The sequence below is a fragment of the Balearica regulorum genome, chromosome 1 (genome assembly GCF_011004875.1).
Source record: "Balearica regulorum gibbericeps isolate bBalReg1 chromosome 1, bBalReg1.pri, whole genome shotgun sequence".
Taxonomy (NCBI): domain Eukaryota; kingdom Metazoa; phylum Chordata; class Aves; order Gruiformes; family Gruidae; genus Balearica; species Balearica regulorum.
In genome coordinates this window covers 56,289,820-56,316,866 of record NC_046184.1, presented here as the reverse complement: position 1 = coordinate 56,316,866, position 27,047 = coordinate 56,289,820, and the positions used below count along the sequence as shown (strand labels likewise).

The following is a 27,047-nucleotide window of genomic DNA, read 5'->3' as shown; positions in this document are numbered from 1 at the left end:
CGAAAGCTACATACAAGTAAGTACTCTTTAGTGGGAGAAACTCTCACCCTAAGAATTAAACACAAGCCTCAGGAGTTTTCATAATTTGGAAGAAACAAGAAAGCCACAAATAAAGTTTTGGGAAAAAAAGCAATACTAATATGATGGCTGTTTCTCTAATTTTAACAAGTCTTACTTTATTCTGTGAGTCTCCCCAGAATATCATGCACAAATTCAGCTACAAGAACCCTGAAATGAAATTTCATGGTTCTTCCTTGTCTGCAAAAAAGAATTAACATAATTAGAAAACCTATTAGAAACAAAGCACATTGAGGTAAACCTCTTTTTCAGGCCTTTACTTAATAACTGTCATGTCAAGGAAAAAAATTTCTTTACACAGAGACAGATTAGATACTGTCTTACCATACACATCCTGTTCAATACCAAACACCTTGCTAATGTCTAAACCCTACCTCCAAAATTCACAAATTGCAAGACTATGACTAGAAGAATGATGTATTGTGTACAAACACCCTTCCAAATCAAAACAAAAACTATGTATCCCATCTAAGATACAGCCCTGCCATAACATCTCTCTTGCCTTTTCTATCTACAACAGGAGGTAGAAAAAATGTACTTTGGTTCTCTAAACAACAAAGAATACAACCATATGTCAGAACTATAAAACAAATGTCATACAGGACCTTTTAAAAATACACTAAGTTAGGGAAATCAGGGCCACAAATTCAGAAAAAAACAGCAGTTTCTGAAAAAAAACCAAAACCCCTACATTAAACTATGAAGTTATTGTTTTACTTGTCTCTTTCCAAGTCACTACTTGAGGAAAAGAAAAAAAAAATTAACTTTCATAAACAAGTCTGTCTTGACACTTTTGGCATTACATATGTGCTGCTTTTCAGGCAACACTCTACAAGAGATTAAGAGTACACAAATGCAAACCCAAACTCACAGGCTACTACTAGTTTGTGGTCAGATCTTACCAAGGTTACAGTCAGTCTCTGTTCCCATCCGTAGAACAGAGGACATTCCTATCTGTACATATTTGTTAAGTTTCATAACTACAGAATATTCTAAAGCAGCAGATAAAAACGCTCTACAGAAGTACACCATACTGTCATTAACAGATAATTCTCACTCTAGCACGTCTTACATGGCAGAAATGCAACTCTGTATGTATCTAACAGGTAAGCACATATAAAAAAAGACTATAGAATTTAGCACAAAAGTCATATAAACACAATACCTTTTTCATTTTCAAGGAAACAGTCTTTCAAGATATAAAACAAGTATTGGGAAGTTCCAAAGCAGAAATATTTTTCCTAAAATATGTAATTTAAAATCTCTCCAAAGTATCAAGAATATGTTTCATAGAAAAAAAAAATTAACAATAAACCTGCATAAGTCAGCCAAAAGCTAAACAGAGGAAATTTATTTGAAACAAGTCCTAGATTCGATTGGAATTTTCTAATCTTCAAAGGCACTTAAATTTAACACTGGGGACTAATAAATGAAGAACAGAAAGATAATTATCTATCTGACAAAGCTCAAAAGTGATCAGTATTTAACGTCCAACTAGTATCCATCTGCAACCTACACATGAAGTTACCACAGCTCTCTAACTTGTCTTTACTCAAAGTCACATATCCAACTAGTATCCATCTGCAACCTGCACATGAAGTTACCACAGCTCTCTAACTTGTCTTTACTCAAAGTCACATAGCCTCCTGGCACTCCCTATATAGTTCAGCAACCATGATTCACTACCGAAATTTACCCATGGGATATGTTTGGGGTGATACCTGATTGGAGTGTTGTCATCTGCATTTCTGGTTCCAGCAGTGTCATGTTGATCCTTTTCTCAACAGTTACAATCCCTTAAACACCTCAATAGATAGACAGATAGATATATATAGAGAGAGATAGATATGTTAAAAAAATAATCCAAGAGGACCTCTGAACTTGGATCTCGTTCAAAACTTGCAAGAAATTCTCATCCTTACATGATGAAAACTGTGCCTGCTGAGAAAACTCAGGCTTTCAACATGCAGTTCTCTGCTTATTCACTACAAGCAAGTTGGAACAGCCCAGAATCAAATTACTGCTAGGAGAAAAATGAATACTCAAAGGGGAACGCAAGATGTGTAGTTTGCAGTAAGGTCCGCCCCTGGATGGCCTGTAAGTAAAAGGGAGGGGGGAGGAAGGGGTCAGAGACACTAGAACTGGCAGTTTTTCCCCCTTTTAAAAGAGGATGACGTCTTGGGTAGACATTCAATCCCCTAAGGGGCTCTGCTGATGAGGAAATTTCATTCCAAGGACAAGGAGACCCAGTGTTAACATAAACATGCAGATATCCTCAGCTTTGAAACAACATGGCCAAAAACATATACATCCTGCTGACAGATCAGTCACTTTTTTTTCAAATCATTACCAGTCCTTTTTCTTAATAATTACACTATTCCCCTATCCCTGTCAACTCCCCTTGCTGACCACTAAGCCTGAGCTACTGTAACAAAGGACTGGAACTTCTTCCAAATAGATGGTAGCGTCTGTTTCTTAAAAACAAACAAATGAAACACCCTCTCTCCTTCAGACTTTTCCCATTGTGGATCACACCCTCCCATCCGACCTGTCTAGAGGTTGAAAAAAAAAAAAAAAATTAAGCCATGTTTCCCACATCCAGATGATTAGTTTCAAATGATTTGGAATAGTGAACAAAACTTTTATAGTCATATATTTCTTGAGTAAGAGATAAAAATAGAATTAAATCTTTCCTCACTAGATGATTCTAGCTCCCAACAGAAAGGAAATTCAATTTCAGTCTCTAAAGAGTCTCAAGTAATTTGCCCAACAGATAATTTAATTATCTTAACAAACTAATTCCAATGCTTTTGTCCCCAGAGCAGCTTTCCCTTATTTCCCATCTTTCCCCAAAGCTCACCATCACTTCTCATTAGGTCATCTAAGTAACTGCATGTATTTGCACCAAGCCTAAATATATAGTGCACTCTGCATCAAAAATACAGGCTGCTTTTTAGATTAAAAATCCCTTTGTAGCAAGTCAGAATCCTTTCCTGCCACAATAGTATTCATGAAGATGAGTAACTTGGTGCACAAAACTGCTTTAGAACTGTTTTCTGACCCCACCAATCTTAGATAACTTCAGGGCTTCTCTAGCACTCAGATGCAAGGACTCCCCAACAGCTGCTCGACAGCTGAAAGAAGAGCATGGCAGGTTTTAGCAACGTATCTTCCTTCCCCCTCACAAACACATCTGGGGCTTCAAAGGAGGCAGAAGAAACTCATTTGGCAGCTTTAAACAATACAGGAAAATCCCTTATAATGATGATAGTGTAGTGTTTATCTGATTTCCATACTCCTTACATCAGTAGTGTGTTGTTAAAAGGACAAGAATCAGCTCATTTGGACTTCTCTTATATTCAAACGCTACCTATACAGCCCTAGATTTGCAGCCAGACTAGGCAAAAAATGCAGGCCTCAACGTTCATTCTTGCTGCGTAGTCCTTATGGAAAGGAACTGCACTGGTGCACCGTATCCCGAGAATTCAGAGACACTACTGAGAGAAATAAGTCACTTTAACACCTACCCTGAATATCCATATGCATCATAAATAAAGGAAACTATCAATTTTCAGCAGAATGTATGCTTATTTTTGTGATGATACATGGAAATATAAGGGGAAGCAGTATGAGCAAAGTGGAAAGCAAATCTTTCCTACAGTGTCCAGGAACATCACTTAACTCCCTGAAGTACATACACATGCACTGTCAGTGATCGTGGACAGATGAAATTTAAAGTATTAACCAAGATGTTGCTTATTTGACCAGCAAGGAAGATGAACATTGCACTACCAAATGTCTTCGGACAGAGATTCCTTCACTATACCTTGTGCTAATGTATTGACTGTGGCAGAGGGAGAGTTGCAGCTTGCAGAAGTGGCTGACAGTAACCCAATATAAATGAATTACAGAAAACTTGAAATTTTCATGAGGAAAGCCATATAATAGAGAAGCAGGCTATCACCCAAAGCTAGAATTCAGTTTGCTAAGTACTAGCAGTGACTATTGTGAAATGGTGTAATCTTTCTTTCGTGAAGCAGCCACTCACTGTTTAAGTAGAACAGACTGAGAATCCTGCTGATGGCATTCTCCCTTTAAAGAACCAGAGTTCCTTTGCCCATTGTTACCCTTAATACTTAAAACAGCAAAACCAGCAACAGAAGTCCTTACTCACACAGACAGCTGCTCAGATCTGGGCCTGACTTTTTTAGCAAGCAGTTTAAATTCATGAAAAAGGAATTTTTTTTAAAAAAGCTATCAAATTATATGTCTAATGTTCATCCATCAGCCCTGAACCTTGAAACCTCAAAGGCAAACTGAAATAAGAGAGAAACTGGAAAGGAAAAACAGAAGGGAGAGGAACATTACAAACCAGTGATTGGAGAAGGGCATTATAATCTTGTTAAATTGATCAGGAATAAACAAAAACTGTTGAGAGCTAACTTGTTAAAGCCACCACATTAAAGCTGCCTTTGGCATTACTCCTTCCAGCTCAACTATTTGCCCATCACTATTTAAAAGTTTGTTTTAAATATTTCAAAAGATTACCACTTCTTAGCTGTTTAGTAGCTCCCATCAGCAACAGGCCAGTCATCTCCATCATGCTCTGAATCTCATAGCTCCATCAGAAACTTTTGGACAGCATGCTAAATTTATAGTCTCCTGGGACATAAAGTCTCTTAACACAAATCTATCCAAGACAGGCTGGTTGTTTTTATTCCAACAACCATTCCTCTTACTCACACACAAGAGAAAACAGCAAGCCTCATTGGAATGTGTGTGAAGGACAGATCAGAGAAAGCTATATATTTCCTGCCTTGGTCTTTTTGTTACAATACAGACTTAATCTTCTTCACATGTAAGTAAGTTCTGGATGAGGCAGTAATCAACACTTGGTAATTAAATGTAACTTTGAGTCACACTATTCCTGAAGTCAGATATACACTAGAACAACAACAACAAAAAAAAAAGAAACAAAAAAAAAACCCAACTAAAAACCCGAGAAAATAATTTCAGAATAATCCTGTCTCTTTAAAACCCTTTCTCAGGAATAAAATACCACCCTTTTTGGTAAGGAAACATGCCTAACTTCTTAAAGGAATTAACGAGTCACAATATTAACTTTTAAAAAAGGACAGTTTATGACATGACTTCAAGAAAGCATTATCAATGTTTTTAAAGTCACAGTAGTAAGAAGACAGCTATAAAATCTGCAAAACCATCATAATAAGTCATATTTGAAATAAATCCTGAATCTGACTGCATTCAATGTAATGACAATCCAGGATGGAAAAGGGGAAGGAGGGTGGGAGACAGGAACATATAACCTAATAAAAGAATTACAGGAGCGATTACCTACACAATTATTTAAAATAAAACATCTAAAATATTACTCCCATCTTTTAACAGTAAATGGGCATAAGCAAATAGGCACTAAATCAGTTCCTTAGAACCATTTAGAAAGTTCAACTCTGCAATTTGCAAGTGAATATAATCATCAACAGCTTATATGGCAACAATTAATCCCATGTTTTGTACAGCCCTCAGTCTTTACAGTAGTAGGAATACCTTCCGATACCTAAAGCACATGCCTGTTACATGACTTCGAATCATACTGAAATTCCATACATTCCAACTAGTCTCTTTCCCCCCCAGCACATATGGTGCTTCGTAGAAGGCAAGCATCCCAGATCAAATAAACCCCAAAAATTGACAAGCTGGTACAAGTTTTGTCCAAACGTACAATCAGCAAATGCAACAGTTCATTCGAAAGAATGTTACCTCACCTTAAACAAGCCTGGAGTGAAAAGAAACCAGGACTGTCACAGGCTTCTAACACAAAGCTTTTCATGACCTTTGGACAAAGATAACTATGAATTCATCTGGGGAAAATGGGTCAAGAGAGAAGGTCAATAAGCTAGTGGAGCAATTATCATAATCTCAAATGAAAGTTAAATAGAAGGACAATTTTGATCAGAAATTATCAAACTGCATAAGATTTGTATGTTCATCACCTGTTTTTTCTCTGTTTTTGTAACCACATTCATCAGGGCCTTGCTCTAAACCTGCCCTCAGGGTTGGGAAAAGTTATCTTGGCATCTTAGTACAGGTGACTGAGAAAAATCAAGATACACTTAAGAGCTTCAGATGATTCTGTAATGACCTTTTTTTGGCTTGTAAGGAAATAAATGAGTCAGTCACAGGTAATCTCTCATAGTTAAAGAAAGTTGATGCCTTGATGAACATGGGGAAAAAAGGAGAAGGAATGTGAATTTTAGGTACAAAATTCACTGTGAAGCACAAAGAGAAATTAAATAACTATGCCTTAAATGTTCCATTAAGCTTGATGTCTGAATAGAACCTAATTATTGTTTCAAAATATTTTGCTAACACCTTACCCCATAAGGTTTCCTTCCACTGAAGTGAGAAGAAATTCTTTCCTATCTGTCTGTTACATTCCAATACTTCACACATATCCTTAATAGCTTTTATTGCATTTTAATTTAGAGTAACTTAATAACAACTATTCAGTCAAGATGTTTAAGGTCATTACACCCATCTATCTTGGTGTACCTATCCTTGAAGGTACACATACCTACAAGGATAATGTGTAGCTGTGATAAGGGAGAAGAAAATTAAGAGGAGTCTGGGTCTGAAACAAAACATACACGAAAACCCTCAGAAACTGTTTCTTGCTGCTCTTCAGTTCTCTAAGAGCAGAAGGAAAAAAAAAAAAAAAAAGGAATCCACTGTCCTAGAACATATGCCAGCATGTGCATAAAGGATTGCATTCCCAGTTCTCCCATGGGATACATAATTCCATGATGCTTGACATGCCATTTATATTTTAACTCGGCTAATAGTTTCTGTTCCAGAAGCACAGCCTGAAGTAACAAATTCAGTACAAATCCATGTAATATTTATCTATAGACATCTACACATAAACAAAGTCTTCTGTAAGCAAAAGTTACACTAAGGGTTAACCTAGTAGAAGCACTCAGCATAAGTAGTTAGTTCAGCTGTGAGTCAGCAATGCCTGCCTAGAACTGCAACCAGCAGACCCTTTGACACAGATAGGCAGCTTCCAGCAAGTCTCTTATTTACCATCTCCTCCCCTCCCACTGCCACTCAGCTTGAATCTTCCTCATACCTTGTATATGGCAAGTTGTCACAGAAGCAGTTTCACTACACAAGATATGCTTCTACAACCACTTTGGATTGCTCAAATGTTTAAGCAGATTGCCATCTCAACTGACAGATCATCTCTAAAGGTTTTTTTTAACATGTTTGAAGCCAAAGGCACAACAACAAAGATATACCATATTAAAAAAGGACCTTTAACAAGCTCAACAGCTTTCAACAGCTGTGCAACCTCTACCCCAAGATAACTGAAAAGTTCCTTTCTGAGGTAACAAGTTTATTAATTCAAAATGCATCAGCTATGTTTCTCAACAGCTCACTAAGCCAAGTCTCCTTTTATGCTGTGACAGTTTGCAGATAACCATATTTCAACAGCACTTTTCTGTCCCACAATACTTTAATGAATGTACATACAAACAACACATAAGAACATACTGCAGCCTAGGAGAAAAGAGCATTGTGTACCTCTGACGATAAGGAATATTGAGGTAGTCTAGATCAGGGACTTTACACCTTGTCTGAAAAGCTGCACCTCCAGCAGTAAAATTCCCACTATTGTGCTGAGCCCTGATAAAAGAATCAGCTCCGAAGAGACCCACCTAATGAGTCATTTCCGGGAATATCCTTATTTTCTTTGGCAAAAGGTATGGGCAGAGGTGTTCCTTTTCAAATACTTTTTAAACCCAACTCTATTTTACTTGTTTCAGTCAAGCAGATTTGCAGGCCATAACGATACAGCTTCAAGGTTGAGTCCATAAAAATAACATTATTCTGATACAGGAAAACCAATTATTTCTGTAAAATATTCCCAATATACCAATTTTTAAAACTATCCAAACAACTGAATCATATAAGACTCTTGCATTTCTGTAACAGAATATCCATTCCTCTGACCATAACAAAAGTTGTTGTGTCTTGCTTGTATCCATTCAAAGTGCTGCTACAAGTTTCATTTTCCTAAAAACGTACTCTTATCCATTCCCAACACTAGTATCCCTTTCCCTGTGGCATTGAGAATAAATTGCTTCTTCCCAATTCAGGACCCTTAATCATGTCTTAGTCACTGAGAAGAGCCCTGCCTCCAGTAAATGTACAATGTCACCTTCAGGTGGCCAGCTGTCAGGTTTTGGAAACAAAGGCTCATATGCATTTCCCATGCTGCCTTCAAGCCCCCTGCTAGTTTCAAAACTACCTCAGTTAAATTTCATTGGAAATCTCTCCTTGCCTTCGTAACTATAAAATGACCAAGTCTACCACTAGTTGAGATGTGTTGAAATCACAGTCTACTATGCTGACTAATATTCCAATTTTTTCTCTTTATTTACCACCACCTTTATCTCCACTGGATGTATTTTATCTTATACTTAGAGGATTGCAAACATTAAGGACTAGAAGCTTTTTGTTCTATTTTGCAGTTTCTAGCTTCTCCATTTTTACAGCCTGTAAACATGACTGTAATCACATATTGATGGTATAATGTATATGAATGAGGAAATCCTTTTCATCCTCTTAAAAACCAATACCTTGGGTTGAAGTTAATTAAGTCTTCCAACTAGTAAAACAGTGATACATTGTTCAGAGAAGGACATGCTCGGTTTCTGGAGGTGAAGAACCAGGCATGTCAAGTGAGGTATCCTTCCAATCCAAATTACTGTCCTACAGTTCACATAGTCTAAATCACTTTATCATAAGCATTATGTTCTGGCTATAAAGTCGCTTCAAAGCTCCCCAGCATTTCCAATATATTGTGTCACGCAACTCTATGTAATGCATATAATGCCCAACACAATAAGGCAACCAGGACTCAACCATGCTCAAATCCATAGTATCTTGCAGGTAAAGTTGACAGCAAGAATTTAGACTCTAGCAAGACCTTCATATTGTCAAGAGCCACCAACATATACTGCAGAGGGTGGAGTGAAGGGAGATCAACAAGAGCAATTCACAAACAGAAGCCACCGGTTATCAAATGGTTTCATCAGTCTGTCACAAGATGGGGCTGAATGTGCAAAGGCTTTCACAGCAGCCTGGTGACCCTGAGCTTCAGACAGTTCACATTCTTCCAAAACCAGGAATTCTGATCACCAAGCCACCCTGTATTTCACCACTCCACTGTCACTCACCAAATGGTTAGAGGGATTCATACCATAGTTGTTTATGAGCTACCTGCAACTCAAGAAACATAGCTAGGTCATTCTCACTCTGGGATTTTTCATGTTTAACTCTAGGTCTTGTTCCTCCTTCTAACAAGTCCAACAGAACTTTTCAGACATTTGCAGTGAAAGTTACTCACCCTTGGTAAGTGCAGACCAAGGTGGCAAAGAAAAACATCTACAGATGGCTATAGCCTGAAGATGAGCTAACATTTCCTTTGACTGACTGTCTCAGCTTTGCACAACTTTTAGTCACCACAAAGCATGTGGAAGTTGTTTCTGGTATTCACCTACAACAATAATCTGAAGCATTTATCACTGGAGCTCTGTGGAACTTCCACAGCCAGTTGGATCAATCCTTCCCATTGAACAATGTAAATCAATTTTGACAATGCCAGATTATTAGCTCTTCATACAAATAAAACATTGTAAGAAGCAATAAGAAGCAGCCCTGTCACCAGAACACATACCATGACAACACCACAGTACTTCCTTGGTGAGGACATACTAGATGAAACATGAGTGCACTGTACCACTTACCATTCTTCCTTTCACTGAGTGGAGGAAGGTTGGGGTTTCGGCCATGATGGAGGTTGAGGGTCAGCTCGGGCTGCAAGGAGAGCTCCTGCAGCTCATTGGCAACAGCTTCGCTCTGAGGGCTGGGGGCCGCTGAAAGTGACACCAACACCGGCTCATCATCATTTTCGCCAGCCCCTCCTCCGTCCAGCCCATTTCCAGCAATGACGGAAGGGGGCAGGCACACCACACCGGAGAAATCCACTTTGGCTTTCGTGATGGCAACCTGCAAGACAAACAAACAAAAAAAAATAATCCAACTCGTAAATCTCACATGAGAGTCTTAACTCGTATGTCCAGTTCATTATGGCATCTCCATATTCTAGAGAAACATGTTCTTTAGCACTGTGTCTGTGTTATCATCATCAATTCAAATCCAACTAGTGATTGAAAATTGCTAAATTCAGCAGTTTATAAACTTGCATAAAACTCCAACAGCATCACCGCAGAAACTACTGATGGATTACAGATTATTATCATTTTCTTAAAAAGTACGAGAACAATCTCAACTTTTTGGTACTTTAGGAACCCAATCTTCAGAAGACTAGAACTGTAATCACCACAGATTGAGTTCTTCCAGTGAAGTCAACCTATTTACAACCTTGCTGAACTCGATTACTGTCCTTTTATACCAACAATGGTGTTTTAACAGGACAACTGTCAAGTTGAAATCCAGTCAGGTAAAGTAATCATTCATAATAAACCTGGAAGGACAACTGAGTATCACAAATGAGGATTTTCATATAAAATCATTTGCACTTCAAAAAATATTTCTCTTGCCCCATTCTCTCTTCCCAATTCACTGTCAGAGAAAACGAATGCAAGAAAAATATTCCACATAAAGTAAACAAAAAAGTTTTCCTATCAAAAACCTCAGCTACAGTAATGTGCAATATATAAAGGGCTTTAATGAAATAAGCAATTTTTAAATGTTTCACGATATTTCCGTAATTCTTTAAATAAGTATTTAAAAGCCACCACTATGTTAAAATAAAAATTCTTTTATGTTCAGTAATTTAAACAGAAACAAACCAGCTGGAAGTCTCCACTGAAATGGTTACTGTGTCAACATTTAAACAGTAATGGACATTATACAAGGGCAATCATATTTGGTTTTGATTAATGAGGATGGAAGTCTCCTGCTTCCTGGTATGCTGCTGTTTCAACCAGTCTAAACTCAGTAGACTAGCACTACATAACTCTGCTGCACTGTAGTCATTCATCAAACAAAAGGTATTACCAGGGCTAACCTTCAGCTTCAAAAAGATGCAGGTAAAGCAAGCTGCAAAGCAGCAAAGTAAAAACCATCAGGATAATCCTCCAGAAATCAATCAGAAAGTGTAAACTTGGAGCAAAGTTTTTAACAATACAGGTTTTTATTAAGTATTCCTCACTTAACACTCATCATTAACCTGAATGAGTGTGACAACATTCAACATATTAATAGCTGATAGAGTAGCTCAAATAGTCATTCTCCCCACTTCTATTTCAGTTTTGTACTTCAGTTGATTAGTAATGTTTGCTCTGTTAATACCCAGAACAAAGTTATAAATGGCAGTACATTTGTTTCAAAAATTTGTTCGGTGTATATTCAAGGCAACAATAAGAATTACTGGTAATGAATACACGCTATTTTATCCATGTTGTCATAAGTTCATTCCCAGGACCCTATGTCATGATCTGAAGAGAAGCAAGGAAAAAAGGGTGGAGGAAAAAAAGAAAACAACAAAAACCACCAACCGAAGCTGATGCTTGTTACAACAAAACAAATGAGACTGAGCCAAACCTTACTGCCGTATGAAGTATTTGCTTTTACTTCAGTTAAAGCTTGGCTAGAAAGTGCCTACCCCTCCTTGATATATTTCCTGTCCAAAGCAAACATCGCTCCTATCCATTTGAGAGCAAATTGTAACGGTAATCTGCAAAGAGAAAAAATTGGGATTGTGCCCTTCTCTTTACAATGGATACAGAAAGCCTGGAAACACACATCCTTAAAACACAGACTTAGACTAACAGAGTTTGGTAAGCTATAACAATCTTTGCAAAGGCTGGAAAGAGTTAAATCATGACCACTATAATTGGCCTCAGGCTCTGTCCCTGTAGCATTTGGAGGCCTGTGGAAAGGGGCTAAAAGGAAGAGTTAAAAGAGCTCAGTTAGGAGGCTGGCTGGTAAGGACTGCTGTCACCATCTTACGGGAGCCAAAGCCAATTTGCTTTATCGAAGGAGATGTGCTGGAGATGTTACACTTTGTCTAGTACCACATGATGGTTAGGTCAGATCATGTGGGAGCACAAGTGCAGCCAGGCCTGAATCCACAAATAGGTGACAGACATATCTAACACCCACCCAGCAAGGATTTGGAATGGTAGGAGACTCAACCTTCCCTCCTCAATCTAACCTGGAAAAAGAGAGTTCTGTCCTCTTCCCAAAAGGGGAAAAAAAGTTTGATATGTCTCAGACACATAAGATCTGTTCCAACTAGGTAAACAGCAACTGTACTTAGGAACTTCCGACATACTAGATTTTCTTTTAAACAGGAATGTGTAACCTGCATAAACTAGGAAAATCACATTTCAAACACCATTTTAACAACAGTGTTGTAAAACAGAATCTATTTCCCTAACGCAGGTATATTCAGTGTAGCCAGTCCACTGAAACTATATCCTTTATGTAAAAGCACAGTATCAAGCTACAGCAAAAGCAGTCTAGCCCAGCCAGGTACAGCACAGAGTGGGGCAAGTCAGTCCTCGCACACTAGTTTGCTATGTAACTCTGAGCAGCACCACACCAAGTGGTGTTCATTGGCACTGGGATTATAAACCAGAGTTTCTCTAGTAAATTGTCCAATGGAACTTCAGCACAGGGCCTGGATTATCATTAGAGTTGTACCTGGACCTGCAGGTTTCCTAACTCATGTAGGAGACGACACAGATAGAAGGTTTCTTCTTAATCCTAGTTGGCATGTCATTCAATGTTTGTCCCACATCAAAGGTAACACAGCTTGCACAAACCTCGCATTGACATTCATTCTTGCCCTGCCACTATATCCTGCGTTGTGCCAGCAGTGCTGCTTGTATATCCACACTGTGAACCATATCAGAAAGCTGATTCAGCTGAAATGCAGTTTTTCCTACGTTATTTTTCAGCTGCATTGATTCCTCCATACAAGCCATAGCTGAACGAACACAGTACAGGGGAACACTGCCACAAAATAGAAAAAAAGAAAAAAGAAAATAAAAGAAGAAAAAAAAAATCAGTCTGACTCCGCATCTCAAACAGCCTGGACAACAATTCTATTACTCCAAGTAGGGCTGCAGCTCAAATGAAACTAAACTGGGATGAACCATTAAACACATCAGGAAATCCTGCTGTCTCCTTCCTCTACATCCCCCTCCCATTTTAGTCCAGCACAAGAATCTGCAGTGATACAAGATAAACCAATGAGAAAACTGACCCAGGTGTAAAAGCTAGTCTTCTGGTTCACTCCAGCTAAATCAAGTTCCCAGTGCAGTCTGCCGTGCAGCCACACCAACACTTGTGCCAGTACAGCACAGGGCAGAGAACCTGCTTACACCATTTGTACATCCAAACATCTAGCCACTACCTAAGGGAAAGGGAACTTTTTTCAGAGCAATGCCAAGTCTTAGTATGCAACATATCCCCATTTAAAAAAAAAAAATCTAAAAATGCATCCGGTCCACAAGACTACAGTAAAAGCTGTAACTGGGTGAGTTTGATTTTAAAAGTTTGTTTTTGAGTTTTCAATTAAAAGTATGATGAGGACATAGAGGAATTTGGAAGATGCTTTGAGGATTTATAATCATCCATGCTGCATTATTTGGAAGTCCTGTGAAAGGCATGGAATCCTTTTCTGTAACCAACAGAAAGGCTGTTTTTAGACTTCCCAGACAGTTATACCACTCTATAACTGTCATTATAAAAGGATCAATCAGTTACACACATTAATATTTAGAACCTAATTAAAATTGTAAAATGTTTGTTTTCCTGTTATTTCTGAACAGACTAGAAGATTTCCCATAAAGAAATGTGCTATACCATGATCTTTAAATGAGTCATCCAGAAGCTGATGGACATTCTTAAGAGCAAGTATTTCTTATCCTCAACAAGGGTTTCAGGGTGAGTGCCCTCAAGGATTTGTATCTGTTGCCTAACCAGACAAAAGCTTTCTATCATGGCATTTTTCTACTTTTGGGCCAGCTGCTTCTGGGACAAGAGTGGCTGTGATCCCACAGATGTTCTGCAGCAGCAACACCAGCTTAAGCAACCCTCAAGTCCTCCACCATCCAGCTGCTTGCTTCTGTCCCTACACTGCCCCTTCTTCAACTGGGGAATCAATTTAGCTGAAAACCAGCCATTTTTTCTGGGTATTCAGCAAAATCAGTTCCCCAGTCTAGTCCATTGCCAACTACAAGCACAGCTGTGTCACCATAATGCAGCGGCAACAGTGAGCTCTCAGGACCCAGGAGTGCCCAAATTATATTGCTATAAAGCACAAAACCACTGCCTCAACAATACAAGCATGGACCGCAGCACCAGGGAGAAGATGGAGATGCTCAAAAGGAACATTACACACTACTCACACTACTCCTAAATATATAAATAATCTTTATCCCTTTCTGACTTCTGGAGGCATCTAACAAACTTCAATTTCAGATAGACAAAGACGGCAGAGTCAATTTTGTGCCAATAAGAATTTTTGGAAAAAGATGATCTTTGTCTAGCCTGCAAACTACAAAGGCTAAATTGCTCTGCAACTTCCACATGGTAGCTATTTAGAATCATAGAATAGTTTGGGTTGGAAGGGACCTTAAAGATCATCTAGTTTCAACTCCCCTGCCACGGGCAGGGACACCCTCCACTAGACCAGGTTGCCCAAAGCCCCATCCAACCTGGCCTTGAACACTTCCAGGGATGGGGCATCCACAACTGCTCTGGGCAACCTGTTCCAGTGCCTCACCACCCTCACAGTGAAGAATTTCTTCCTAATATCTAATCTAAATTTCCCCTCCTTCAGCTTTAAGGCCATTACCCCTCACCCTATCACTGCACTCCCTGATAAACAGTCCCTCTCCAGCCTTCTTGTAGGCCCCTTCAGGTACTAGAAGGCTGTTCTAAGGTCTCCCCAGAGCCTTCTCTTCTCCAGGCTGAACAATCCCAACTCCCTCATCCTGTCTTCATAAGGGCATGTCTTTTTAGGTACATCCTCTCGCCATCCCAACACCACATCACAGTAAACACACAGTAAACCTGACCGGCTTACTCCTTGGTGAAAAAGTATTCTGCTTTGCATTTACCATATGACAAAACTACTTATAGAAACTTCTTGTAAAGCTGCTTGTCCAGAATCACTGAAGGATATCCCAAAGCCCCAGACATAAAAGGGAAACAAAATAGACAGACACATGCAGTACTGAAACCTGCCTGACCCACAGTAAGCCAGTTCACAGAGCTAAGTGAAAGGAAAACTGGGAGGGAGAGAAGGGATTAGGATTAGTTTCCTGCCATTTTAGATCCATTAATCATCCCATCATAAGGCCAGACAAGCACCAATATTGGCACAAGGAAGCAACAAAGGCATGCATCCAAGACCGCCTCTTTTGGCAAGAGCTAGCTTAGATCAACTTAGCTGTATCATAAGACCACATCCTCTGGTTGGACACCAAACTGGCATTGCCAACAAAAGGAACAGTCCGGCCTGCCCATTCCTCACCTCCTGTGGGCCAGCACAGGCTAAACCAGATCAAGGAACTGACCTGTGTTAAATTTGACCTGGCCACACACACACAAACTACTAGTTTTAATCTGCGTCAGTTCCTGATCTGGCTTGCCACCCAGCCACACAAAAACTTGGGCTAGCATGAGGGAGAATGAGGCACAAAGAAATAAAAAAGAAATCAGGATGGCTATTTTTGGTAGCAGTGTCACTTTAAGGTGTTGTTATATAGTTTAATTTATCCAACATTCATGTTGAACACGGACACATGCACTAGGTCTTCATGTATTAGACTTCTCTCAATTTTGGCAATATTCACATACTCATGGCATAACCAAGATCTTGACAGTCAGTATTTAAATGAACCAAAGAACAGTACCATCTTCCCTAATGTGAAACCTCAATAACCAGAGTAAAACATATTTATTTTTAAATTCCTTTTGTTTTGTAAGTAAAAATCACAGAGAGGCACAGAAAAAAAAAAAAAATCACAATTTCCAAATCAAGCAAGGACACCTCTATAGACAGCTTTCCTTGTTTGCATTTTGGGGCTGAGTTGCCAGGGTAATAGCAATTTCCTACCAATTTAAGATTTGCTAAGCAACCTCCAGCACCTAACAGCAACAGCATGTGTGTGCAGCTGGGCTATTTTGAAAGGACAGGTTTTTTTTATTTTAAACTTAAGAGCAGCCTTCTGTTAAATGATTATGCCAGCTGAGATCATCCAACCAACAGAAGAGGCAATCTTGGGGCAAAGTGGCTTTAAGTGGATAAATCTTTGAAATGAGTGACAGGAGTATGTCATGACATGCCCAAAGGCAACTATACCCCCCCCCCCCCAATTCATCACAAATCAAAAGAATAATCCAGAAGTAGCAGATGGAAGCCAAAGCATCACATTAGCTTGAGAAGCTTGAACAATCAGAGTGAGAGATATTCCTTTTATCTTTAGATTTCAAAGTCAAGTCACCAACAGGAAGACCTCCAAGGTTGTATTAAAAAAAAAATTACTTGGTTTTCTGTCAGTCAGCTTAACCCAGGCACACAACTGTTGGCAGAATTACATCTCCAGTTAAGTGAGAGTTAAACTGATGATACTGTCCATAAAGTATACACAATACAGTAAGCAACGAGGCAAGCATCACAAAGACTGTACCCTGACAATGTAATAGCTTGCTCTTGAGGAACCACCTTAAGTTAAGAAAACAAACTATGTGGACCGCTAAAGAGAGATCTTCTTAGATTATGGAATTTTATTTTAACATACATATTCCACACGCATTTGTCTTCTGCAAAATGAACCAGTCATCAACTTCCTTCACTTTCACAGTAATTGGGGAGGGAGGAAAGGCAAAAACAGTCAAAAAGCAACTGAATTTGTCCTGGATTAGAACCAGTGATTTAAAGGTGTAAACTGTCCATCTTATCATGATCACAAGCCACTACCCTACAAAGCCCCTATTAAAAATGCAAAGATTGCAACACCTGTGAACAAAGATGCTGGTAAAACATGGATGAGTACAACTTTCTTTCTGAGCTAAAGAATCAGAATCTGTATGTATACTGTGCCAGTAACACTACAGTAAGAGAGGACATCTTTGAATCATCACCAGAAGGCTCTCCACTACCGCCTCTAGCAAATCTATCAGTACAAGAGTCAAAAAAACATGCTCAGGCCAGCAAGAAAATGGTAATAAATGTTATCAGGTAAAAGGCATGAACAGCTGTATAGAGATGTTAGGACTTGAGGGGGAAAAGATGCAAAGACGACACCTTGTGCAAAGCTATCAACTGTATAATTCTGCTGTAGACAACCATAGCCTCACACACGATTTTAACAACCACTCATCAAGAACCATATTTCTCAAGCTGTAAGTATTTCCTTCATAAGACACTAGCATTTGTTTCACTCAGTCCAGCAGTGATAGAAAGTCTTTAAGAGATCTTGAAAAATCATCATCAAACATCCATTTCTTAAAACCACAAACAGCAGGCTAAGAAATGTAGTTTGGCATTCCAGATGTTTTTTAAGAAATACTTTTCATGATTCAATATGTATTTGGAGGAACTTTGTGGCTTTCAAGCTCATGGAACTCTGGGTAGACAGAAGAACTGATAATACCAAAGCTAGTTTTGAGAATCACAATGATATTTGCTTAAAAAGAGTGAACTCCCCACCAATTTCTGAAGTTCTTATTTGAGCTCAAAGCACAAGTAAGGAAGACATCCTTCTAATTTCAGAGGACATTGAGCCTTAAACTGGTGAAGCAGTTTATAGATGCATAATTCTATCATACCTCTCAGTGTGTTGAATTAATCATCTAGTTTGTGAGGCTAAAGATGATGGCTACTGAAGAAATAACAATTTTACTGAAGTTCAAAGAAAAACAGAGCGCAAAAAAAGATGTGATGTTCAAGTCTCATGTGTCAATGGGTACACTTGTATATTTTAGGCCTTGGTCATGATATAGCTCAACATCATAATTAAAAGAGGAATTCAGCCTTCTGCTACCAAGCTATTGGTTCCTGCTGCTTCCCTTTTGTCTGATCTAATGAGTGTGCACCCACGGGGTGAGTCAGGTCAGCTGAATCAGCAGACGATTAACTCTGCAAAAGATTAGAAACCATTTTCTACAGGATCAGTCAGCTAGCTGGATGTGCCCTGTGGCTGCACAGCCACTAGCTCTGATGCAAAGGAAGAAACAGGAATGCACAGCTGCGTAGAGGTTTGACCAGTGTTTGCAACAGCAGTTCACTGAAAGATCAACTTAACTGTAATGTCAAAGAGCACACTTAAATATCTAGCAGTGGTGCCAACTTAAGCAGTCTGCTACACATTCCCACTCTCATACCTTCCTCATTGTGAAAGTAGCATAAATCTTATGGAGACAACATGTACTGGACCAGATGAAAAATAATCTAGAAAAACCCACCTCTTTCCAGGAGGATCTGTTCCCCAGAGTGGCTCACCACGGCCACAAAAACAGCTATGCCAGCAAAACAGAGGGAGCCATGAAAGGGAGCAAGCTGTTTAAGCCGGCACTGGTGCCAAAGAAATGCATGATGAACTACAGTGTGTTTAGAACAGGATTGCCTGTTTTTCACCACCTTCTGACTGACTTCCTTGCAATTGCTGTCGGATGCATTTTTTAAAATTTCCTTCATGTTGGAGGCAAAGCATTCCTCCCCGCCCCACAGGGGCAAGGAAATGAAGCACTGAATTCAGACAGCAGCAAAGGCATGTGGCAACGGATGCCAACAACCAATGGAAGCAGGGAGGCTGCAGCAAACTAGAAAAGGGAATGCTGACGATCTGCGGCCAGATGTGAGCTTTGACTTGGAACTTCATGGCAGAAAAACCGAAGGGCTCAGAAAGTATGAAGGAACTCATGTCGAATGTAGATTTAGGGCAGATTGGGACAAGAATGTCATTGGACAAGAGCAGAGTGGAAATAAGACCTCAGAAGAAACAATACTTTCAAATGCAGATGTAAACTTTGAGACAGGAACAGGAAGGAAAGATAGCTCAGGGAGCCAATTGAGACTAAAATAAAATAATTTTAAAAAAAAAAAAAAAAGAAATAAACGAAAGGTAAAGTAGTTAGATTTCAGTCAGTTCAGTTCCTGGCACAAGTATTCATGTCGGCACAAAGCAGCAGGCAGAACTGAAGAATCTTAAGGAGTTTGTGGCAAGGGTTTTTTTGGCAACTTACTTTTGTGTGTCTGAGGAAGTAGTTTTACATTTTATCTAATTTGCTGTTTATCTAGCTTGCTGTTCTGCTGGAAAGCTGCACCTTGAAACATGCTTGTTTTCCCTTTGTGCTAGCAATCTGAACCCTGCATCCACAGGTTCATTAGATCTCAAAAAAAAAAACCAAACCCCACCAAAAAAAAAAAAACCCAACAAAACACCAAAACCAACAGAGGAGCAGGGCCCACTGAAAAGCGACAGCTTTCAGTTACCTCATGTTAGGTACAGTGTGAAACCAAAGCCTGAAACAGAGTCGGCAAGAAGTTTTTCAGACACCAGTCACATTTTTTAGTCATGACAGTTTGAAACTGTCTACAGAAATTAAACCAATCTGAACTAACTTTGCCTCTCCTCCCCATCAATGGACACTGGGAGTGGAATCCAAATGTCTTTGAATTTATTAACATCTCCTAATACAGCTACCCAGCATGACATTCATTTAAGTGGAAAGTCCAGCAATTGAGACTGAGTTACCAGATATTCTGTTCCCTTTTTCCCCTAGGAGAGGTGACTTTTCATCCTTCAATTTCCCCAATACTGAAAAATATGTAAGAATTTTCTTCAGTGATTCACAGAGAAGCATATATCAATATTACTGTCCTGTCTAAGCTAACCAGTTCATTGAAAAGAAATAGCAAGTACTCAAGAGGTACTCCCTAACACGTAAATCTAATGAATGCGGGTAAAGAACATGGTGGAGGGGTGGGGGAATCGGTACTGCTTCTGTTCTTTGCCAATTCAAAGGATACCAAATTCAACCTTCACTACTTCTTTCTTTGAAGCAACAATACTAAGAGCCAGCACACGAAGGACATCTAAACCAAGACTTTTGTTCTGGTGCTAGAACAGATTAAAACATTTTCTATTCTTTACTATAACGCTCAACCTGGGACCACAAAATAAGTCTGAATGTATCATCCGCTTTCTTCAGTGCTACTGTATCACAGTAAGCTCAGTTACACTTTTGCAGGCATAACAATTTTACTGCATAGATACAATTGTCTGCCTTTATATACTGGAATAAATCAGTCTAGCAAGCCAAGTATCAATAACACTGAAAAAAGTTTGCAACACAGTACCAGCTAACTTGTGACAAGTCTGACTAATTGCTAGGCAGCAGTGAAAAGGGCACAAGTGTGCCATTTATACACTGATTATAAAGTCAGTGCTGGATAGCAGTCACACCTGATGCCAGTACAATTTCAAATTATTCCATCTCTAACACACTACTATCCCTCATGTTTAGTGACCACAAGCAAGTTTCAATTCAGCACATAAGAACAAAAGGTACAAACTAAAGACAGCAGAGAGAACACAATACATACCTTACTCACAGTTCCCACGGACAAACCCAGCTCGCTTCCATGCCAGCAGCTCTCTCCCCAGTCACTAAAAGGGAAAACAGGACACAAATACTCAGAGATCTTAAAAAAAAAAAAAAAAAAAAAAACCACTAAAAAACCCCAACAACAAACCACCCACCCACAAAAAAACCCCAAACCACCCCCTCCCAAAAAAACCCTCTCTCTTAAGATTAAGGAGCAAAGTCCTTTATTTATGATTCTTTTTTTCATATAATTTTAAATTCATTTGGCACAGACAACAGAAGTTGGACTGAAATACCATAAAGACTGCCACACTTGTATACACATATCCATGCTACTTGCAGAGCAGAACTTTTACTTTAGGACTATTGGTTTGTCAGTTCTGAAGAATGCATTGTTTGAGATTTAGTAAGCCAGAATATTCACCAAATGATACACTCAATCCTCCCGTCCTTGTACTGAAATCATTCTTAAACATTGGATAGTAGAAGTTGGAGACTGTTATGACTAGTTTATTACACCATGTTATCCATCCAAACAAAAACAAGAAGAGGTAAAAAAGTACATTTCAGAGACTTGTCAAGACTGCAATGAGAATCCCATTTTGGAGGGGGAGGAGGAGGGAACCATCCTGCACACCTTAAAAACTCATAAATGTAGCGAAGTAACACATCATTTTCCCCTGGCAACACAGTTTTAACAGGCGTGCATAGCAGTACTTGACTAGAAAATAATTCTCTGGAAGACTATTGTTTCAAATGGTAATAAAAAGGGTCAGAAGTTGATTTGTAGTTGCCCTACTTTCACTCCTACTTCCTTAGCCACCTTAAAAAAAAATACAAATCATCATATAAAGGTTTTAACACAAAGTTTCCATTCCATTTCCTCCTCTGAGCTTTTCAGACTTCAGAGCTTCCTAGACACCAGAAGCACAGAATTGCAGCTGAGGTGCCATGATACTCTGTCAAGAGGAGAAAAATAAAAGAAACCCAGGCACCTTCCCAAATACAAACTTCAGACCGGATACTGGATGGACTTAGGACACAATCATTAATGTAGCTGGAGTGGAAGGAAAAAAAAAAAAAAATAGAATGAGTTGTCTACTACTTTAAGATCAGAAGGAATAAGACCAATTAGACTGATTAGTCTCTTCTGAAGAAAGAATGACCACAGCTAGACACTTGAATAATCACACAATTTGAAAGAGTTTCCTGATCCCTAACAAATAAAAGGAGGAAGCTGTTTAGAACCAGCTACAGGTAATGAATTGCACATCTACTTGGTCAACTCTCCTCCAATTAACAATTTGCAGAAGGGATTTACAATACTGATACAAATAAAAAAAAGTAAGGACATTACTACTTTAGAAGCTTCCCTTACAATCCCTTTCAGAGAATGTTTCAATTTTTCTTTGAACGAAACGTGTCAGCACACATTAATCATGGCTCTACCACAGAATCAAGAAGTCATTCTGCCACCTCTTACAATATTTGTCATCAAGTCAATATTTAGAATTACTCATAACCACTTAAACAATTAATTTAATGTGAGAACCCATAACAAGAAATAATTTTTCTTTCATAAAGCAGCCAAACTGATACAACTGTAATTAAAATATGATAATGATGCAAGGCTACAAAACCAAGTACATACTTACAGTGTGCTTTTTACAGAATTGCAGATCCTAGATTTCCTAAAAGGCAAGGCAAAAAGGCCTCGAGAAGTAAAGCAAAGTCTTCCACAAAGATAGTAAACAATTAACCACTGTTAAGAGTTCAATATTCCAATTTGATGAACAAAGTACCTTATTATATAATCTGATAAAATAATTTTGCTGGAGCATTCTTCCGACAGCATTAAGAACATAACATCAAAATTTAGGTATGGAATGTTTGCTTGTGATGGTGGTGTTTTTTTAAAATCACAAATTATAAATGAATGAAATTTATTCACATATTAAATCTTTACTTTAATGGAAGTTTTTGGCATTGTTTGGTTTTGAGTGGGATTTTTTTAACTTGAGGTTTGGGGTTGGAGGGTTTTTTTGAGACACAGGTGTCCCTGAAACCACTTTTCACACATGCAAGTGTGGAGAAGTTAGAGACACGTGTCATTTGAAGATTTCTGCTGGCCAATCCCTAATTTCCAGTACTCTTGGTTCATTGGATATTCTCCTCTAATTTAAGATTGCAACAGCACTGATAAAGATGGAAAATCATCACGCTGCTGCATTTCATTTCCAGCACTTAAGATCCATGTTCTCCCAAATCTCACTTGAGTCAAGACAGCTCCAACACTGAGCCTTCTCTTGGTCTGCCTGTCCTACCACCTGGTACAGGGCATCTGCTAGTCTTTTACAGAAGTGGGACCCCATAACCAGACAAAAAAAGTCTTTGTATTTTCTTCAGCATTTTTTTCTCTGGAAAACTTCAAACTGATGAATATTCCAAGTCTGAAGAATATACCAGGCTATCCCTAATCAGCTGGCAGGGTGAGACAGAAGGGGGAAGAACCTCTCTGTAAACCCCCAGTTCTACATCCCTTCCAAGGCACTCATTACCAGCAACTGGCCAACACAAGATAGCAGGATGGGTGGACATCTCACCTGGCACAATATAGAAAACTTTGAAGTCTTATCTCTTAATGTATGCATAAAGATTAAATATATATGTAAATACACACATACACTCAGTGATTTTTGGCATCTTTGCAAAAACTTAGCACTATCCTTCAGCAAAGAACGTGCATGTGCGTGTATGTGTACATGCAAACACACACTCAGAAAACAGGACAAACTATTTCAATAACTTCCTTGCCTCAGCTCATTTACCTCTTCTGAGCTTCCAGCACTTCCATTAGCCTTCTCAGGTGTCCAGAGATTCTTGTTCTCCTACACATAAACTCATCCTCCCGGACAGCATATATTTATCTTTCTTTCTCTACTAAGAACTAAAGTTTTATTCCAGATACTCTGGCCAGCACAAGGCCAACTTCAGAGCTTTCAGTCCTATTTGTCAAGGAAGTTCCTGCTCAGTCTTAGTAGGTGGTTAAAGTATTGCATCCTGTGATTTACTGCTTAGTCATCTGAATCCCACATAGGAAATAAACTGGCTTACAATGGGCATGGATAGTCATAAACTTTTTTTCTAATATGTGTGCCATTAAGCTAAGAGATGCTGCAGGTATAATGTATTTCTATCATTATCCTTATTCAGTCACCCCATGGAATTTCAATCCATCTTGAAGATGGAACAACAGAAAACATGGACAAACCCCACCTTCAAAATAACAGGTCAGACTTCACAAAAATTTAGCAGAACAGCCTTAAAACTGTAATGTAAGATGAGCTCCTTACTGCTCCTTCTATATTGCAGTGAGTGAGCAAAGATTAATCTGATAACTGAAACATCTCCTGGCAAAATTCCAGTGTTAAACTGCTTTTGTTATTCTCTGCTTATAGCATAATCAAAACATTCCTCCAACTCTTCTTTTTCCTCTCACTATACAGTCAATGCAGGCAAAACTCTACTGTCCTAGATTTTCTGAAGAAAAAAATAGTGTCATCCCTAAGAAATGCAGAAATCTCATCTTGCTGATAAACTTCTCCATCCAATGGAAATGTTTATATGTCAGTGTTTACATGTTCAAGCCAAATGACTGCTATTCCAGTGATTACAATGGCTTATTGCCTTCACTGGTGACTTGGAGTTTGAGCACGTCTGAACAACACAGAAACTCACTGACATGATTTGCAAGTCTGAGCTGAACATGGCAATGCCAAATTCATACCCCATCTTTCTAACAGCCACACTGCCTCTCAGACGGAGGCTTTGGAAAGATTCAGACTCCAGGCGATCTGTTGCTGTAAAGCATGCCTGACAGGATGTCTGAGAGAGAATTTAGGCCTAATATAACTGTGCCTCTAACATTAACTTGGCCCTACCAATCACTCAGAGAAACCTCTCACCCAGGTTTGGGTCCATCTTACACAATGGAGTAGAAGTTAAGTTTCAATGAAGACTGTAATCACATTCTGCTGGGAAACTTCTTATATTGCTATAAAAATCAGAAGAGAGGGCACAAATAATTTTTTTTTTTAAAATCATTCAAGTAGAGTCTTTCATGCTTTTCCAAAAGTTTCTTCCTGAAGGAGGAAAGTTTCCCTGTAATTGACAGAAAGTGAATCCTGTCTCATCTTTGCTCAGAGCGGTACCTTCACACATACAAACCGCTACAGAAAGAATGGTTCATCATAACATGGGTATGGCTGTGTGTAAAGGATGATCTCATTTGAGTAAGCCTAACTAGGGTGTCAACCATATGGATCAATTGTGCAGTGAAGAAATATCCTCAGTGTCTCTACTAAACCACAGAAAGGGTTGAACTCGAGGAAGCACAGTATATACACATCCCCTCCCTAGTGTGGCTAGAACTAGTTGTAATTGTCAGATATTACAGGAAGCATTAATTTGAGGTTGAAACAATCTCTGATGTAGACTCCTGTCCCAAAACAAAATTAATTTCACAAAACTAGACATATCATTTCAGTCTCCCATTCCCCTAACACAAAGGTACTCTGAAGATGATGTGTAGTCAGCACATACATTTGCCTCTCTAGAAGATGGCAAAACAGGGGAATTTTCTGCGTTGCTTTAAGCTAGAGGCTCCTGCTTTGTGGTACATACACACTTCAATATGACCACTTCCAGGGGAAAAATTTTATTTCAGTGAATTAGGAACTTCCACAGAAGCAGCCCCCAATGATCCGTTGTTAACAAATAACATGCTGGCACACGCAGCAGCAGCCACCATGCTTCTTTGCTGTGCTCCGCAAAAACGCTGCTTTTCTGGATCAGCAGGGCCAAAACAAGCTGAAATAGGGAGCACGAGTTAATTAAGAAGGATAAGTAGAAGTAGTCGACATGCTAGTTTGTGGTAGGAGAGCAAAAGCAGATGGATGGCATGAGGTTAAGGTGCAAAAGAAAATCCCCAATTAAAAGCTCAGCCTTTAGCTTTCAAGATTTAAAAAGACTTGTGACTGTGTGTTAAATTTCACCTTCTTACAGAGATGTTATCAATATGGCTGTGTGCCTAAATCCAAATATTTCTTCACACAAGAATAATGATGCTGCACACACACAAGAAAATGGGGGAGGGAAGGGGAAAGGAATGCTGCACAAACTAAATTCATTACTTCAATTTCTGAAATATAAACCAATCTAATTTAAACAATTACACTACTTCGCTCAGTGACAAACTCTCATATTTATGTGTGCGGAAAATAAGTGTCTCATACCAGAAATAGAAAAGGATCAAAGAAAGTGAGCTACTGTAACTAGCATTGTTTCTTAATATCTGAAAACCTAATATCATACTGATGGCAGATTCCTGTATAAGCTGCATGCACCATTTGCCCTCCACAAGGACAACCTGCATTTAAAAATCTCAAGGCATTGACTGACCACTATGGCATACCTCAGCCTGGTAATGTAAACTGTCCTCACCCCAATGCCATTCATTTCCCTTGAAGAAGCCACTTAGCAGTGTTTGCACTCCATAAAGCACTCAAAGAAGGGAAGGTAAAATATACACATTAACCACACACATTATGTCCCTCAAGGAATGAACAGAGTATCTGACAAAGGAATGAGAGCTTCTGAACTCACACAAACTCATCCATTTCATCTATTTGACGCACACGCATAAAAGAAGAATCATAGAAACAGTTTTAAGCTATGGTTCCAAAAATGTTTCCTTTAGCTGTAGCTGCTACTAGTCAGCTTCTGTGCTTCCTCCCCTCCACTAGAGCTATGCATTCCTTTGGCCCTCCCCCACCTTTTATTTTGGGGGCTGAGGGGGTGAGGAATAGAACATGCACAGATTAAAAATCGGGTCTCTGATCTGGCTCAGCACGCAGCCCCACAGACATACCATCACTACTGAGGTGACAGCACACAGTGGGGAGAGAAAAGAAAAAAAAAAAAAAAAAACAGATGGGAATATGAGCTGTTTAAGACAGCCCCACCACTAAAAGAAACGTCTGTGTAACCACATCCTCTGTTTTCAGTCTTAGTTCAGCAATGTGTCCAGCAGGAAATAATTAGATTTGGCTTTCCCAGAGTAGGTGTTTGACGGTTTCAGACTGCTGAACAGTTGCTTTTTCTGCTTCCTCTTCAACAGTTTCTCAGGAAAAGACACTGACCCTCAGGACACAGTTGATAAAAAAAAAAAAAAGAAATCTTTAAAGGAAGAGCATTGTGTAACTATAACAAGATTTACTAATTGTTAC

At 39.0% G+C, this 27,047-nt stretch overlaps 1 protein-coding gene across 4 annotated transcripts in view; it reads right to left on the bottom strand.

Moving 5' to 3' along the window:
• The window catches only part of MRTFA (myocardin related transcription factor A), a 121,131-nt gene that overhangs the window by 66,993 nt on the left and 27,091 nt on the right, over positions 1-27,047 (bottom strand). For 2 of the 4 annotated variants that reach the window (XM_075751783.1, XM_075751774.1), the window contains exons 2-3: positions 20,759-20,822; positions 9,912-10,173 (exon numbers count right to left, since the gene is read on the bottom strand). Coding sequence is in view for 2 of the 4 variants with exons in the window: in XM_075751760.1 (XP_075607875.1) it covers positions 1,800-1,845 (46 nt within the window). In the remaining 2 variants the exon portion in view is untranslated. Of the gene's footprint in view, positions 1-1,799; positions 1,884-2,000; positions 2,113-9,911; positions 10,174-20,758; positions 20,823-27,047 lie in introns of those variants that run through there. The other 2 variants (XM_075751760.1, XM_075751765.1) reach the window with 2 other exon arrangements.